Source organism: Eptatretus burgeri, chromosome 3, assembly GCF_056783735.1.
Source record: "Eptatretus burgeri isolate ZD-2024b chromosome 3, Ebu_testis_v1, whole genome shotgun sequence".
Taxonomy (NCBI): Eukaryota; Metazoa; Chordata; class Myxini; order Myxiniformes; family Myxinidae; genus Eptatretus; species Eptatretus burgeri.
Window position 1 is genome coordinate 38,201,980 of NC_140963.1, and position 16,808 is coordinate 38,218,787.

Here is a 16,808-nt window from a genome sequence, read left to right on the forward strand (position 1 = left end):
GGAAGGAAATCTGTTCATTAATACCTGGTTATTCTGCTAAGTATAATCAATAATGTGAGGGTTGTCTTCTGACTCCTGAGTGCCGCTTCCACAGGAAAACTTTGGCCTGGACCGGATCGAGGTTCGAGATAACGGTGATGGGATTGCTGTGAACGACACGGCACACATGGCCGTGCGCTTCTACACCTCGAAGATTAATACACATGCAGATCTTGACATGCTCACCACCTACGGTTTCCGCGGCGAGGCCTTGGGCTCTACCTGTGCCATTTCGGATGTAATCGATTACATGCAGGGCACGAAGCTGATGGAATGATAGATTTTAGAAAAATGATCTTGGATGTTGTTGATCTGTTCGTAATTGTACTAGCTAACGTCCTGAGTGATATCATGGGCTGCAAGGCTGTGCTCACCTCTGAACTATCTTGTTCTGGGTTTGTTAATCATCATTGGAATGTGTTGCTAACCTGGCTGCTGTATCTGGTAGCTTATGAAGAAAAACAAATCCCACTGTATCCTTCAATAAGAGTAGCCTTTTGTTGTGGTATTCTGGCCAAATTGTAAATTCCTTGCAGATCTATAACTGTTGTGATCAGGGGGAACTGCATCAATGGCCTTGCCACACTAACAAGAAATTGCATATCTGAAGGAATTAATGATGTGACAAGATGGTTGTGTTTTAAAGGGTCTATGTACAGTGTCTACAGAAAGTGTACACCCCCTTTTAACGTTTTCACCTTTTGTTCCCTTGTAGCTTGGAATTAAGTTGCATTAAATCAAAGTTTTTTTTTTCCACTTTTACTTGCACGTCGTAACTCACAACTTCCAAGTGAAAAACAAATTCTACAAATTTCAGAAAATTAATTAGAAATACAAAATAGAATATCTTGGTTGGATAAGTGTCCACCCCCCTTATAATAGCAATTGTAAATTAGCTCAGGTGTAACCAATCACTTTCAAAATCACACACCAAGTTAATTGGCCTCCACCTGTGTTAAATTGTAGTGATTCTGATTATTTAAGAATAAAATCAGCTGTTCCTTTAGGTTTCCTCTGTTGGGTAGTGCATTTCAAATTGATTCACATCAAAGACTCAACCATGAGGACCAAGGAGCTTTCAAAAGACCTCTGGGATAAAGTTGTGGAAAGGCACAGATCAGGGGATGGGAATAAAAACATTTCAAAGGCCTTGAATATCCCTTGGAGCACAGTCAAGACAATCATGAAGAAGTGGAAGGCGTATGGTACCACCAAGACCTTGCCTAGATCAGGCCGTCCCTCCAAACTGGATGACCAAGCAAGGAGGAGACTGATCAGAGAGACCACCAAGAGGCCAAGAGCAACTTTGAAAGAGCTGCATGCCTTTATGGCAAAGACTGGTCACTATGTGCATGTGAGAACAATATCCCAAGCACTCCATAAGTCTGGCCTATATAGTAGAGTGGCAAGAAGGAAGACATGACTCAAAATAGCCCATGTTGAGTCCCGTTTGAGGTATCCAAAAAAACCACTCTGGAGATTCTGAAGCCATGTGGTGAAAAGTTTTGTGGTCTGACGAAACCAAGATGGAACCTTTTGGCCTAAATGTAAAACGTTACATTTGGTGCAAACCAAACACAGCACATCACCCAAAGAACACCATCCCTACTGAGAAGCCTAATGGTGGCAGCATCATGTTATGGGGATGTTTATCATCAGAAGGTACTGGGGCACTTGTCAGGATAGAAGAGAAAATGTATGGAGCAAAATATCAAAAATCCGAGAGGAAAACCTGCTGCTCTGCAAGAAAGCTGAAATTGGGACGGAAGTTTACCTTTCAGCATGACAACGACTCGAAGCACACAGCCAAAGCTATAATTGGGTGACTAAGGAACAAAAAGATAAATGTCCTTCAGTGGCCCAGTCAGAGCCCTAACCTCAATCCAATCGAAAATCTGTGGCATTACTTGAAGATTGCTGTCCATCAACGCTACCCATGCGAGTGTGAACAGTTTTTTTTTTACAGAAGAATGGGCAAATATTGCCCAATCAAGGTGTGTGAAGTTGGTACAGACCTATCCCAACAGACTCGCAGCTGTAATTGCTGTCAAAGGTGCTTCCACCAAGTATTAACTCAGGGAGGTGGACACTTATCCAACCAAGATATTCTAGTTTTGCATTTTTAAAATAATTTCCCGATATTTGTTGAATTTTTTTTTTCACTTGGAAGTTGTGGGTTATGATGTGTAAATAAAGATGGAAACAGTCTGATTTAATGCAATTTAATTTCAGGCTACAAGGGAACAAAGGTTGACAATTTTGAAAGGAGATGTAGACTTTCTAACAACACTGTAAATCTTTGCTACAGTCTGAGGTCTTTTGCACTCTCAAGCAGGTTCTTCTTAAGGATTTGCTTGAATTTGGCTCCATTCATTGTTCCCTCTGTTCTTGCAAGTCTTCCATTCCCTGCTGCTGAAAAGTATCCCCACAGCATGATACTGCCTCAACCATGCTTCATTGTCGGGATGGTGTAAGATGGTTGATGAGCTGTGCTCGGTTTCTGCCAGATGTAGCAGTTTGCATTCAGGCCGAAGAGATCAGTGTTATCTCATCAAAACACAGAATATTTTGCTTTATGCTCTCGTTCTTTTACATGCCTTTTTGCAAACTCCAGGTGTGCTGTCATGTGACTTTTTCTTTGGAGTGGCTTCCGTCTGACCACTCTCCCATAAAGCCTAGATTTGTGAAGTGCTGCAGAGACTGTTGTCCTTCTGCCAGGTTCTCCCATCTCAGCCAACGAACTCTGTTCTGTCAGAGTGGTCATTGGGTTCTTCGTCAACTCCCTGACCAAGGTTGTTGGCTGGTTGCTCAGTTTGATCGGACGACCAGCTTTAGGAAAAGTCTGGGTCGTTCCATATTCTTTCCTTTTCCTAATGATGGAGCTCACTGTGTTCTTAGGAACTTTCAACACTCTCACAATTGTTTTATACCCTTCTTCAGATCTTTGCCTCCTCAATTTTATCTCGGAGTTCTACGGACAGTTCCTTGGACTTCATGGTAGAATTTCTGCTCTGACATGCACTGTCAACTGTGGGACGTTGTATAGAAACATGTGTTTCTTTCAAAATCATGTCCAATCAATTGAATTGGCCACAGGTGGACTCCAATCAAGTTGTAGAGACATCTCAAGGATGATCAAAATAAATTTGATGTCCCTGAGCTCAATTTGGAGTGTCATAGCAAAGGTGGTTGAATACTGATTGACGCAAGACATTTCAGCTTTTCAATTTTAATTAATTTGTCAAAAAATTCTGAAAAAAAACAATTTCCACTTTGACATTATGGGGTATTATGTGTAGCTCAGTGACAAATAAATCTCAATCTAATTGGTTCACGAGTCAGTAAGTGTTGGTTCACGAGTCAGTAAGTGTTGGTTCACGAGTCAGTAAGTGTTGGTTCACGAGTCAGTCAGTAACCACTATATTTGTTATGGGTGTGTCTGTCTGTCTGTCTCTCTGTCTGTTCTGAGCATAGCTCCTTGGGTTTTTATCCGATCATGATAAAATTTGTGTGGGAGGTTTATATCATGATCTAGTTGTGTTTTCCTGAGAATGGGCGTGTTGCGCCCATTATGGGCGGAGCCACGCCCAAAAAACATGACTTTTTAGAGGGTAGCCGATTTCAAGTTACATCTTCTCCGAGGGTGTTTGTCGAATCTGGCAGGGGTTTCGGTATTTGGTTAGCCCAATAGCACCTGCATAGCCCCACGGAGCTCGATTTTTTTTTTTCATTTTCGTCCCAAGGTCACAAGGTCACACATGAACTTAGAAAATGTCAAAAAATCAATAAATTTGGCATCGAGCTCCTAGGGTTTTCAACTGTTTCGAATGAAAGTTGGTATGCAAGTAGTGCTCTTCGAGTACTACAACTTTCATCATTTACGTTTTTCCCGATTCCCGCCAGTTTGCCCGTGGCGTCCCTTCGAAGGTCAAAGAATTAAAAAGGCGAACCGTGTACATTGCTCGTGAACCATCGCCGTCTCCAGACTTGTCCATTTCAAATTCAGGCTGTAATGCAACAAAATGTAACAAAAGTCAATTTGAGTGAATACTTTCTGAAGGCCCTGTAGCACGATATCCCAAAAAGTTATGGATGGATCTGGATGAAACGTTGTGGACAGGTTGGGTGAGTGATAAGAATTAATTGATTAAATTTTGGAGAACGTTCAAATCTGGATCCACATTTGAAAATTATTTAATTTTCTAAGTGATTCTGCATCATTGATAGATTGGGGATGAAAACGATACATGGTATCATATTTCAAAAAGTTATGGACAAGTTATGACAAAACTAGGTGGATGAGTTGGTTAGGTGATGAGAACAAGCGAATTCGATTTTGTTTGAGGTCCGGATCCAGATACGACCTGTCAATGGGACAAAAACGTAAACTGTTTAGCCTGGCGGAGGTATGCACTCAACTGAGTGCTGTTCTAGTTTTAAATTAAATGAGCAGTTATTCAAGGCAGTGTTTTTCTCTGAAATGAAAGAGGCTTGTCCCTATCCCTGCCTCTGAAGTCCTTCATGCATCCTCTGTTAGATGCTTAAAATGGATTTTTAGTTCTTTCGATTAAATACTTGTTCTTTAACATGATCAGGTACAGTTTCAAGCATGTTGGGCTTTACACATGCTCATCAAAATGTTTTGCTAAACAGTGTTTTTGTGCAATAATGATGCTTTCTGCCTGTCTTCAAAACCTCGTTGCACATCAACGATTGGGGTTTATTAAACTTTCTCGTTTTTCAGTCTTTCACTGGAGTTTTGTCTTCTAGCTGAATAAGATGCTTTACTCTGGATAACATCACGTTCTTTGTAGGTGTCGATCACCACTCGTACTGCAGCAGATGACATCAGCACAATGTACACTCTGGATACTGAAGGCCAAGTTACAGCAATGAAGCCTTCCCATTTGGGGCAGGGTAAGTGTGGAACCATGCATTTGGGATTTTAGTCATGGCATCGGCTGTATCATCCTTTGTATCCAGCGCATGCCTGCAGGTACCATTTTGTGAGTGTGGCTCTAACCTTTAGGGCCTGGCGGTGGAGGGGACGCTCTGATGCAGCTCCCCCTCCCCACACCTCATTCGTTAGAGCAGGAACTTGGAACTTGGCCAGGAAGAGCTTCCCCACTTTTTCACACAGCACACCATGGGATCTTTTACATCCACAAACCAATGCCAGGAGACAAGATATGCAATTTTTTGACGTCCACAAATGGTACACAGGATGATGTATTGCCATGCATGCGGAACACCAGGATAATAATTATAATATGAGTTTCCTTACAAGGAACTTTGACACAAGAGGAGGCTCTTAGGCCCATCAAAGCCTGTGTTATTATTACCAATCTATAGTTGTTTGTCCATGCTCTATCCTTTTATAATGTTGAGTGTCTTAACTTCCCACCTTGCTCTATCCTTTTAAATGCTCATACTTCCAGGATATCCCACCAGCCTGATGGTTGCATGGCAGAAATGTTTGTAGTGGCAGGGTTAAATAAATTGAGCTTTTACATTAAGGGCCACATCCCTTTTGTATTTTTCAATTGTATTTTTAAACAGGATTTCAAAACATACAAGCCAATTTTTGTAATTTTATGAGGATGGTTGCGAGAGTTTTGTGATTAATTTTGTTTGTCAGGCACCACCGTGACAGTGACAAAGCTGTTCAAGAACATCCCAGTACGAAAGCAGCTTTGTTCTGGAGCTAAGAAATGCAAGGATGAGTTGAGAAGACTGGAGGAGCTACTTATAGCCTATGGTGTGATGAAGCCTGGAGTCAGGCTTTCTCTAACACATAACAAGGTTTGTTATGCTTAATTCCTTCCATTTTGTTCCCTTGCAAAATTCCACCTTTAGGAAAATTAATTAAGCATCCTCAAATAGGATGCACTAATTTTCAACTCATTACATCCTACAGGACAAGGGAGGGTGGGGGGAGCTTATAGTGGATGTAGAGTTTGTTTGTATAATTAGTGCCCCCAATTTGACCGTTACCTAATTTTTATGGTCATGACTCAATTATTGACATTTTAACATTTTCACCAGAGCTGTTAAAGGTCAATGTCAATCCAAGTTAAAGGTCAATGTCAAATGGCAGTCTGAAAACTAAAGAAAAAATTCGGTCCATGTCAAATGGTGGCCTGGAAAAAAAAAAAAATTTTGCCAATGCAGAATCTGAAAGGCCTTCCAAGACGTTCTTGCATTGTGATAGTGTACCTGCATTGAAGTTGTGCATCCGATATATTTGATTCGTGCCCTTGACCTTTTTTCAGATCATCACCAAATTAACAGAAAACATCTTTTTGATCATAACTTGAATAATTTTCATGATGTTGTGTGTTATGAATAGTTTGTAGATGGGGACACATTTTCTTAATTTACATTCTTTCACAAAATGTTGAAGGTCAAGGTCATGTTGTAGTCTGAAAAAATTATGGTCATCATTGGATCGTAGGCCAAGGGTAAGTCGTGGGTGATCATCAAGGGGTAAGCCTCTCCCGGTTGGGGAAGGCTTACCCTTGGTGATTGTTTTGTGATCTCAGATATCTAGTTTTGTCTTGGTGTTGCATCTTATTGTCACATTTTTGGGATAAAAGGTTCCTTTTTCTTTATTTCCCAATAATCTATTGGTTTCCTCACAAGGACAAACTAGAGTGGAGTCAATGGCATGCCATCGCAAATTCCCCACGCTTCCCACCAAAAGCAAAGTTGAAATATGGCAAAAAGTTCCACCAGGAATGATCCAATGTCAAATGTTGAGTTAACAAAAATGTACAGTAAACCCTCCAAGATCGTGGGGGTTAGGTTCCTGGAAAATGCTGTGATAGTTGAAACAGCGATCGTGGAAACCAATGATCAATGGGAAAGCAGGGGTTCGTTTCCTGGTCGAGAAGATATCGAAGAAGATCGATGGCAGCCAGAAATAAACACGTATGTAAATAAAGCATTTTAACATTGAAATAAGTTTGTAGATGCAATAAATACAGTGTAAATTAAACAAAAACACAATAATTTTACCTTTTAAATTTATTACAACACAGCGAGGTGGGTGATTGTAAACATATTACGTATTCACACTGCACTCTGCTGTAAATAGAAAACAATATTTAGCTTGGGATGATACTGTTAGTAGGGGGGGGTGAGGTTGGAGTGGAGTGAGTGAGGGAGGTGATTCCGCGAACGGAAAAGCAGCATTAGCTTTCCGACTAAGGTGCCTGCAGCATTGCCACAACCCACAACAGAGAAGGTAACACGACCTTTAGATCACTTTATCTTGAACTACGATCTTCCCTGCTTGGGGACCAAGGTACGAGATGACATCATCTTCCATCTCGTTTATGTTAAAAACCTGTTCCATTATAAATCCCTTCGCCTTGATTTGTTTCATGAGCTGCGCATGAGAATGTGTTTGAGAACAATTAGATGTTTGGCAATAAGGTTCGAATACGGAGTTGTAAAATAAACATTTGGGAATGAGATTTGAAGGATAATGAAGGTTTACAAATGAGGAAGAGTACAATGGGGAAGATTCGACCGGCAATCATTGACCCCGTAATGGCGGACCGAACATATGCTGCATTTTCTCCTCGAGCCAACCGATCGAACAACCCGATCTTTTCGCCCAACATGATAACCTTTCTCTGCGTATTGGTACAATTAACTTTGTCCATCGCTGTACATTTGGGCTCATTAAAAACGGTGTGCGAGAAACACCACAAGACTTGTAATGGAAGGTAATCACAAACGATGACTCATTTCAGCTCAAAAACCGTGATTGGCCAAAATGAAATCCCGCGATTACAGAATCTGAGCACAATTGGTTGCCCGCGATTAATAGTAACCCGTGATAGTAGAACCTGTGATATTGAAGGGTTTCTTGTATTTCCGTTTTTAGCTCGCCTGTTTGAAGAACAGAGAGCTATAGCGATACCCCCGGCGTGATCATCAGCGTGAGCATCAGCGTGAGCGTGAAAATGTTAAAGTTTTTGATGCAAGTTATTTTTTTCCTTTCTAATGTTTTTATCTACCACACTTTTTTATACGCCCTATATATATATATATATATATATATATATATATATATATATATATATATATATATATATATATATATATATATATATATATATATATATATATATATATATTCATTCTTCTTCTTCTTTCGGCTTGCTCCCGTTAGGGGTCGCCACAGCGGATCAACCGTCTCCATTTCGCTCTATCCTCCACATCTTCCATTGACACTCCAACCACCCGCATGTCTGCTCTCACCGCATCCATGAACCTCTTCTTTGGCCTTCCTCTTCTCCTCCTGCCTGGTGGCTCCATCTTCAACATCCTTCTCCCGATATACTCCGCTTCCCTCCTGAGCACATGTCCAAACCATCTCAATCTCGCCTCTCTCACTTTGTCTTCAAACCGTCCTACCTGTGCTGTCCCTCTAATATACTCATTCCTTATCCTGTCCATCTTCGTCACTCCCAACGAGAATCGCAGCATCTTTAACTCTGCCACCTCCAGCTCCTCTTCCTGTCTTTTTGTTAGTGTCACCGCCTCCAAACCATACAACATAGCTGGTCTCACTACCGTCTTATATACTTTCCCCTTCACTCTTGCAGCTACCCTTCTGTCACAAATCACTCCTGCAACTCTTCTCCACCCACTCCATCCTGCCTGCACTCTCTTTTTCACTTCTCTCCCACACTCTCCGTTACTTTGGACAGTTGATCCCAAGTATTTTAACCCATCCACCTTCCCCACCTCAACTCCTTGCAACCGCACCATACCACCACCCTCCCTCTCATTTATGCACATGTACTCCATCTTACTCCGACTGACTATCATTCCCCTTCTCTCCAGTGCATACCTCCACCTCTTGAGGCTCGCCTCAGCCTGCTCCCTACTCTCCCTACAGATCATGATGTCATCCGCGAACATCATAGTCCATGGGGACTCCAGTCTGATATCGTCCGTCAACCTGTCCATCACCATTGCAAACAGGAAAGGGCTCAGAGTCGATCCTTGGTGCAATCCCACTTTTACCTTAAACCGGTCCGTCATTCCTACCGCACACCTCACCGCTATCACACTGTCCTCGTACATATCCTGCACGATCCTCACATACTTCTCCACCACTCCCGACTTCCTCATACAATGCCACAACTCCTCTCTTGGCACCCCATCATAAGCTTTCTCTAAATCCACAAACACACAATGTAACTCTTTCTGGCCTTCCCTATACTTCTCCATCAACATTCTCAAAGCAAACATCGCATCAGTGGAGCTCTTTCCTTGCATAAACCCATATTGCTGCTCACAGATCGTCACCTCTCCTCTCAACCTAGCTTCCACTACTCTTTCCCACAACTTCATGGTGTGGCTTAACAACTTTATTCCTCTGTAATTTCCACAGCTCTGCACATCACCCTTATTCTTGAAAATCGGAACCAGTACACTTAATCTCCACTCCTCCGGCATCCTCTCACTTTCCAAGACTTTATTAAACAATCTGGTTAACAACCCCACTGCCATCTCTCCTAAGCACTTCCATGCCTCCACTGCTATACCATCTGGGCCAACCACCTTTCCACTTTTCATCTTCTTCATAGCAGTCCTCACTTCATCCTTACTGATCCACCCCACTTCCAGATTCACTATCTCCACCTCGTCCAACCTTCTCTCTCTCTCATTTTCTTCATTCATCAGCTCCTCAAAGTACTCCATCCACCTTCTCAACACACTCTCCTCGCTCGTCAGCACATTCCCATTTACGTCCTTTATCACCCTAACCTGCAGCACATCCTTCCCAGCTCGGTCCCTCTGTCTTGCCAATCGGTATAAATCCTTTTCCCCTTCTTTTGTATCCAACTTCTCATACAGCTCGTCATATGCCTTTTCCTTGGCCTTTGCCACCTCTCTTTTTGCCTTTTGCCGCCACTCCTTGTACTCCTGCCAACTTTCTTCATCTCTCTGACTATCCCACTTCTTTTTCGCCAACCCCTTCTTCCTTATACTTTCCTGTACTTCCTCATTCCACCACCAAGTCTCCTTATCTTCCTTTCTCTGTCCAGATGTCACACCAAGTACCTACCTAGCTATCTCCCTCACTACTTCTGCTGTCGTTGCCCAATCATCCCACCCATCTTTACCACCATCCAACGCCTGTCTCACCTCCTCCCGAAATTTCACGCAACTGTCTTCCTCCTTCAGCTTCCACCATCTGGTCCTTGGTTCAGCCCTCACTCTCTTCCTCAACCTCACCTCTAAAGTCATCCTACAGACCAACAATCGATGCTGTCGAGCTACACTCTCCCCTGCCACCACCTTACAGTCACTAATCTCTTTCAGGTTGCATCTCCTGCTTAAGATGTAATCCACCTGTGTGCACTTTCCTCCACTCTTGTATGTCACCCTGTGTTCCTCTTTCTTCTTGAAATATGTATTTACCACTGCCATTTGCATTCTTTTTGCAAACTCTACCACCATTTGCCCTTCCACATTTCTCATGTTGAGACCGTACCTACCCATCACCTCCTCATCCTCTTTATTCCCTTCCCCAACATGCGCATTGAAATCTGCTCCAATCACCACTCTTTCATCCTTGGATACACTCTCCACCACTTCATCTAACTCACTCCAGAAATCTTCTTTATACTCCATCTCACACCCCATATGGGGGGCATATGCACTGATGACATTCATCATCACCCCTTCAATTTCCAACTTCACACTCATCACTCGGTCAGACACTCTCCTCACCTCCAATACCCTCTTGACATAATCTTCCTTCAGGATTACCCCGACACCATTTCTCCTCCCATCCGACCATGGTAGAACAGTTTGAAACCACCTCTAATGCTCCTCGCCTTACTCCCCATCCACTTGGTCTCTTGTACACACAGTATGTCCACCTTTCTTCTCTCCATCATATCAGCCAACTCTCGCCCTTTGCCAGTCATCGTCCCAACATTCAGAGTTCCAACTCTCACCTGCACATTTCTACCCTTCCCCCTCTCCCACTGCTTCCGGACTCGCCTTCCCTGTCTCCTTCTCCTCCTTCGCCCAGCAGTAGCACAATTTCCACTGGTACCCTGCTGACCACCGGTACCGGTAGCGGTCGTTGGTAACCCGGGCCTCGACCGATCCGGTATGGAAATTCGTTTTGTTGTCCGCATAATGATTTGGCATAGGTTTTTACGCCCGATGCCCTTCCTGACGCAACCCTGGTCGCCTCTTACGACACACAGGGATATGGTACACCTATTCTAACCGGGGCATACACCGGGCCCAGTACAACTGGTACTCATTTCGCCGACCTCGGAACAATGGCAGGCTGAGTCAATCCCCTGGTGTTTTCGACTTGGTATATATACACATATATATACACATATATATATATATATATATATATATATATATATATATATATATATATATATATATATATGTGTATATATATATATATATATATATATGTGTATATATATATATATATATATATATATGTGTGTGTATATATATATATATATATATATATATATATATATATATATGTATATATATATATATATATATATATATATATATACATATATATACATATATATATATATATATATATATATATATATATATATATATATATATACATATATATACAATCTTCTTCTTCTTCTTTCGGCTGCTCCCGTTAGGGGTCGCCACAGCGGATCATCCATATGATCTGCATAGTGATTTGGCACATTTTTTACACCGGATGCCCTTCCTGACACAACCCTGGTCACCTCTTGCGACACAGGGATCTGGTACACCTATTTTTAACCGGGGTATACACCGGCCCAGTACACTGGTACTCAATTCGCCGACCTCGGAAGGATAACAGGCTGAGTCAACCCCCTGGTGTATTAATTCAGTGGCTCAACGGGGCTTGAACTCAGGACCTTTTGGATCCCAAGCCGCTGCCCTAACCACTGCGCCAACACCAGGTGTGTATATATATATATATATATATATATATATATATATATATATATATATATATATATATATATATATATATATATATATATATATATATATATATATATATATATAAATATATTTATATATATATATATATATATATATATATATATGCATACATATATATATATATATATATATGCATACATACATACATACATACATACATACATACATACATATCTTCTTCTTTTTCTTTCGGCTGCTCCCGTGAGGGGTCGCCACAGCGGATCATCCGTATGATCCGCATAGTGATTTGGCACATGTTTTACGCCGGATGCCCTTCCTGACGCAACCCTGGTCGCCTCTTACGACACAGGGATAAGGTACACCTATTTTAACCGGGGTATACACCGGCCCAGTATACTGGTACTCATTTCGCTGACCTCGGAAGGATGACAGGCTGAGTCAACCCCCTGGTGTATTAATTCAGTGGCCCAACGGGGCTTGAACTCAGGACCTCTTGGGTCCCAAGCCGCTGCCCTAACCACTGCGCCAACACCAGGTTATATATATATATATATATATATATATATATATATATATATATATATATATATATATATATATATATATATATATATATATATATATATATATATATATATATATATATATATATATATATATATATATATATATATATATATATATATATATATATATATATATATATATATATATATATATATATATATACAGTCAAAGCTCGTAACTATGCCACCCGTCGGGACCGAGCAAAAGTGGCATAGTAGCGAGAGTGGCATAGTAACGAGATTTTGTAAAAACGGCCTTATTTTCTCAAGTTACCCATCTGTAGTTAATCTTTAGACAAAATTTATTCCAGCAAGTAAAAGGCACGACTGTTGTATAAGCTAAGCGGACGGAGAACATACACACACTAACATATGGCATGGCGAGAAATTCACGACACACAAAGCTTTCAAGAATCGTCGGCTGTCGCATCTTCTTTCGGCGGATCTCGTGCATCTCGTTGTCTAGCCGATCGCACGCTTGCAATCACACCGGGCTTCCCGCTTCTCTGCTGCATGAACTTCCGGACGGTGCTACAAGCGCGCTGGGCTTCCTCGAACGGAACGATTTCCTCCTCGACAGTTACCTCGTCATCTTCGCTTTCCACTGGCTCCTCACTGCACAGAATCAACTCCGCAATCTCCTCCAGCGTGAAATACCCACCAGTCGCGAGGCGCTCGTCGGCTTCGAGAAAGTCAGACAGCTCGATCTCCTCGTTCTCGTGCATCTTTTCCTCGGCAGGCAGAGATTCCCAGATGTCGGGCAGCTCCGCATCCTGTGGCTCAGTTTGGATCTCCTCTTCGATGAACTTGGCCTTCGCGAAACAGTTCCTGATCGTCGACTTGCCGACCTGCTCCCAAGCACGCCGGGCGACGTGTAGAGCATCGAGCAACGTGAACTTGAACTCCTTTCCCTCGTCTATGGCCTCAAGCCGGCGGCATAGCAGGAGCTTCTTGTAGTGGCGCTTGAGGTTCTCTATGATTCCCTGATCAATTGGTTGCGAATTGGCTGTCGTGTTGGGTGGGAAGAAGACCAGTTAGATGTTGTTCAGCTTGAGCTCGGGAGGGTGGCCAGAGAAGTTATCGAGACAGACCAGCACTCTGCGTCCCTGCTGGCCGAGTCGTCCGTCCCACGCACGCAACATCTCCTTGAAAAGCTCCGCCGTCATCCACGCCTTCGAGTTCGCCTTGTACTTGACTGGGATCTCTTTGTTCTTGAAGGCACGGGGTTTCTTGGAATTGCCAATCACCAGAAGAGGGAACTTCTCGCTGCCGCTCATGTTTGCCCCAACCAGAAGAGTGATCCTTTGCTTGCTTTTTTTTTCCTCCAGTACACCGCTCTCCCCTGAAAGCCATGGTCTTGTTCGGAAGCAGCTGCCAGAAGAGTCCAGTCTCGTCCAGGTTGAAGACGTCGTCTGCGGAGAACTGCCCGAGTAAGGGCAGGAGAACCTGTTGTTGCCACTCAAGAAGGGATTGCGAATCCACCGCTCCAGCTTCGCCCTGCACTGTCTTGAACGTGATGCCGTGGCGCTTCTTGAAATTGCCCAACCAACCGTCGCTCGCCATGAAGTCTGGGATGTGCATCAGCTCGGCCAGTTTCATCGCCTTCTCCTTGATCAGATCGCCGCTGACAGGCACATTCTTGTCCTCTAGATTGCTTCAGCCACATGAGCACTCCCTCATCAAGCTTCAGGTCGTGAGCCTGCATCAACTTCATGCGCTTCGATGGAAATCCAGCTTTGATTGCAGCCTCGATTGCATCCTTCTTGCTGAGAATGCCCTTCACGGTGGTTCTCTTAACTTCGACGCCCCATTTCTTGCTAATCTCCCTGGCCAACTTGGACTGATTCGGCTCCTTCTTCGCGGCATCGATGATCTCCTTCTTCTCCTTCAGCGTAAAGTCGGTTCGCTTGCTTTTCTGAGCTGACATTATGGGCTGAATTTGAAAAAAAATTATGTCACTGTTGTACGTGTGCCTGCGTGTCTGTGTGTGTGCTCGCGCTTTTTTGTGTCTCGTTGTGCGTGTTGTGATTGGCTTGTTGTGGCTGGCATCGGGGAGAAGAATCGCGTGTTTTGACACAGTCTGACTATGCGCGTACGTATTGAGTTATGTTGCGCGCAGCTGGACTGTAGTTCGTCGCTTCGCCTTTGGACGTTCGTGTGATAATCGAGCACTGCGCAATACAGACTTTTTCACGACTCGTGCCTTTTAACAGTCACACAGTAGTGGCATGGTAGCGAGAGTAGGGGGTGGCATAGTAAATTTATTTTGTATTGAATTTTGTCGGGACCGAGCAAAAGTGGTATAATAGCGAGAGTGGCATAGAAGCGAGGTGGCATAGTAACGAGCTTTGACTGTACACACATACACACACATATACAATATACATACATATATTAATTCAGTGTCCCAACGGGGCTTGAACTCAGGACCATTTGGGTCCCAAGCCACTGCCCTAACCACTGCGCCAACACCAGGCGATATATATATATATATATCGTATTATGTGATACCGGTCGTCCTTCCTTCCTTCCGTCTGTCTGTCCGTCCGTTCCTGTCCGCACTCTAACTCCCAAAGTTTTCAACTTTCACGTTTCATATTTGGTACATAGGTACAGACTGTGGAGACGGTATGTCGTGTCATACGTTCGTTATCTAAAGTGGTTGCCATGGCAACCAGGATGCTGTTTTCCATGTCGTAGCACAATTCTGTATATACCTTCTCGTTCGAGCGTATATTGTGCTCACTTGCGCTCTTGTTACTGATTACAATATACAAATACATATTTTGCTTTAAAATTATTTGAATCAGACTTCACTGCAATGCTTTATAAAAAATATTAATTATTAGACGAGTCTTTTAAAAACGATAAATGTATAAACAGGCGAGCATTGGGTGGCTTTGACACCAACTCTGGTTAGCCCTGTGATCACAAATCTCCACCCCTAGGGCATGAACCCAGGGGTCAAATCCAAAAGAATCATTACATATTTGATCCGTCTCTCAATGTTCATTGCATATACAAAGTTTCATTAACATGTTTTTAAAATTCGTCTGTAATTGCATTTTTTGGTATTTGACCTTTTGACCCCACCCTGGATGAATTTCTGCCCATTCGTTTAGGAGGCGATAGCATGACAGACAGACAGACAGAAGGAGTCGATTACAATATTCCCCCGTTTTTTTTTTTTCAAAAAGCGTGGGGATACTAAGTCAGACAGTTTTCAACTCATTCGGCCAACGGTTCAGGCATGCATACAAGTCAAACAAATAAACAGATACTTTCATACTATATATATATATATATTACAAAAACTCTCATCTTGTATGTATGTATATATGTTCCCGAAATACAGCCAAAACGGTACATGATAGCGCAAAATTTTTAAGGCTACTTTACTTACCATTTTCTTGCGGTGTGCAGTATCAAGTTTCGTTCAAATCGGGCAACGGAAAAATTATTAAAAAATCAATTCCCGATTTAGTCAAGTACTCTTTGGGATAATATGATCAATGCAAACAACCTCAGTGGTATAGTTCGCTGGAGCTATCTTTTTTTTTTTTCTTGAAATTATTTTTTCATCAACCGCTGTCACAACGGAAACCCAATGGGTTCACGGGTCGTCTTGTATCAATATATATATATATATATATATATATATATATATATATATATATATATATATATATATATATATATATATATATATATATATATATATAAAACATGATGAGCTTTACTTTTTTCTGCTGCCTTTTCGGAGGTTCATGGATTTGTAGGAGTTGTGTTTACTCGTCAGAGTTTATCTATGTCACCTGTCCAGTTATTAAAACCTATCCATGTCATGCTTGATTATTAAGTCTGGTTGGTCAATATTTGTATTCCAAGCATTTGGGCAAGGAGAGTACATACAGGATTAGTACATGCTCACAATGTGGCAATTTGGTGAAAAAATAGAAAAGGAATGATTCTGTCAACATTAAATAGGAAACAACAGATGTTTATTGCAGTTTTTGTTACTTTTCAGTTCATTTCTATATTCTTCTCCCAAGTTATTATTGTACACTGTGTAGTAATGAATTTAGCCACTTGTCTATCCTTTATAATTGTGTACAAGCATGATGAGCTACATGGCTACATCGTGGTGTTTTTCTTGATGGCTTCATCGAAGGAATGTTATTGTGCACTAATAATTCCTAATCCCAATGGGTG

At 42.1% G+C, this 16,808-nt stretch overlaps 1 protein-coding gene across 8 annotated transcripts in view; it reads left to right on the forward strand.

Moving 5' to 3' along the window:
* The window catches only part of PMS1 (PMS1 homolog 1, mismatch repair system component), a 67,671-nt gene that overhangs the window by 6,885 nt on the left and 43,978 nt on the right, over positions 1-16,808 (forward strand). For all 8 annotated transcript variants that reach the window (XM_085872984.1, XM_085872977.1, XM_085872976.1 and 5 more), the window contains 3 exons: positions 95-277; positions 4,854-4,956; positions 5,678-5,841. In XM_085872984.1, the coding sequence (XP_085729110.1) occupies positions 95-277; positions 4,854-4,956; positions 5,678-5,841 (450 nt within the window). The remainder of the gene's footprint in view (positions 1-94; positions 278-4,853; positions 4,957-5,677; positions 5,842-16,808) is intronic.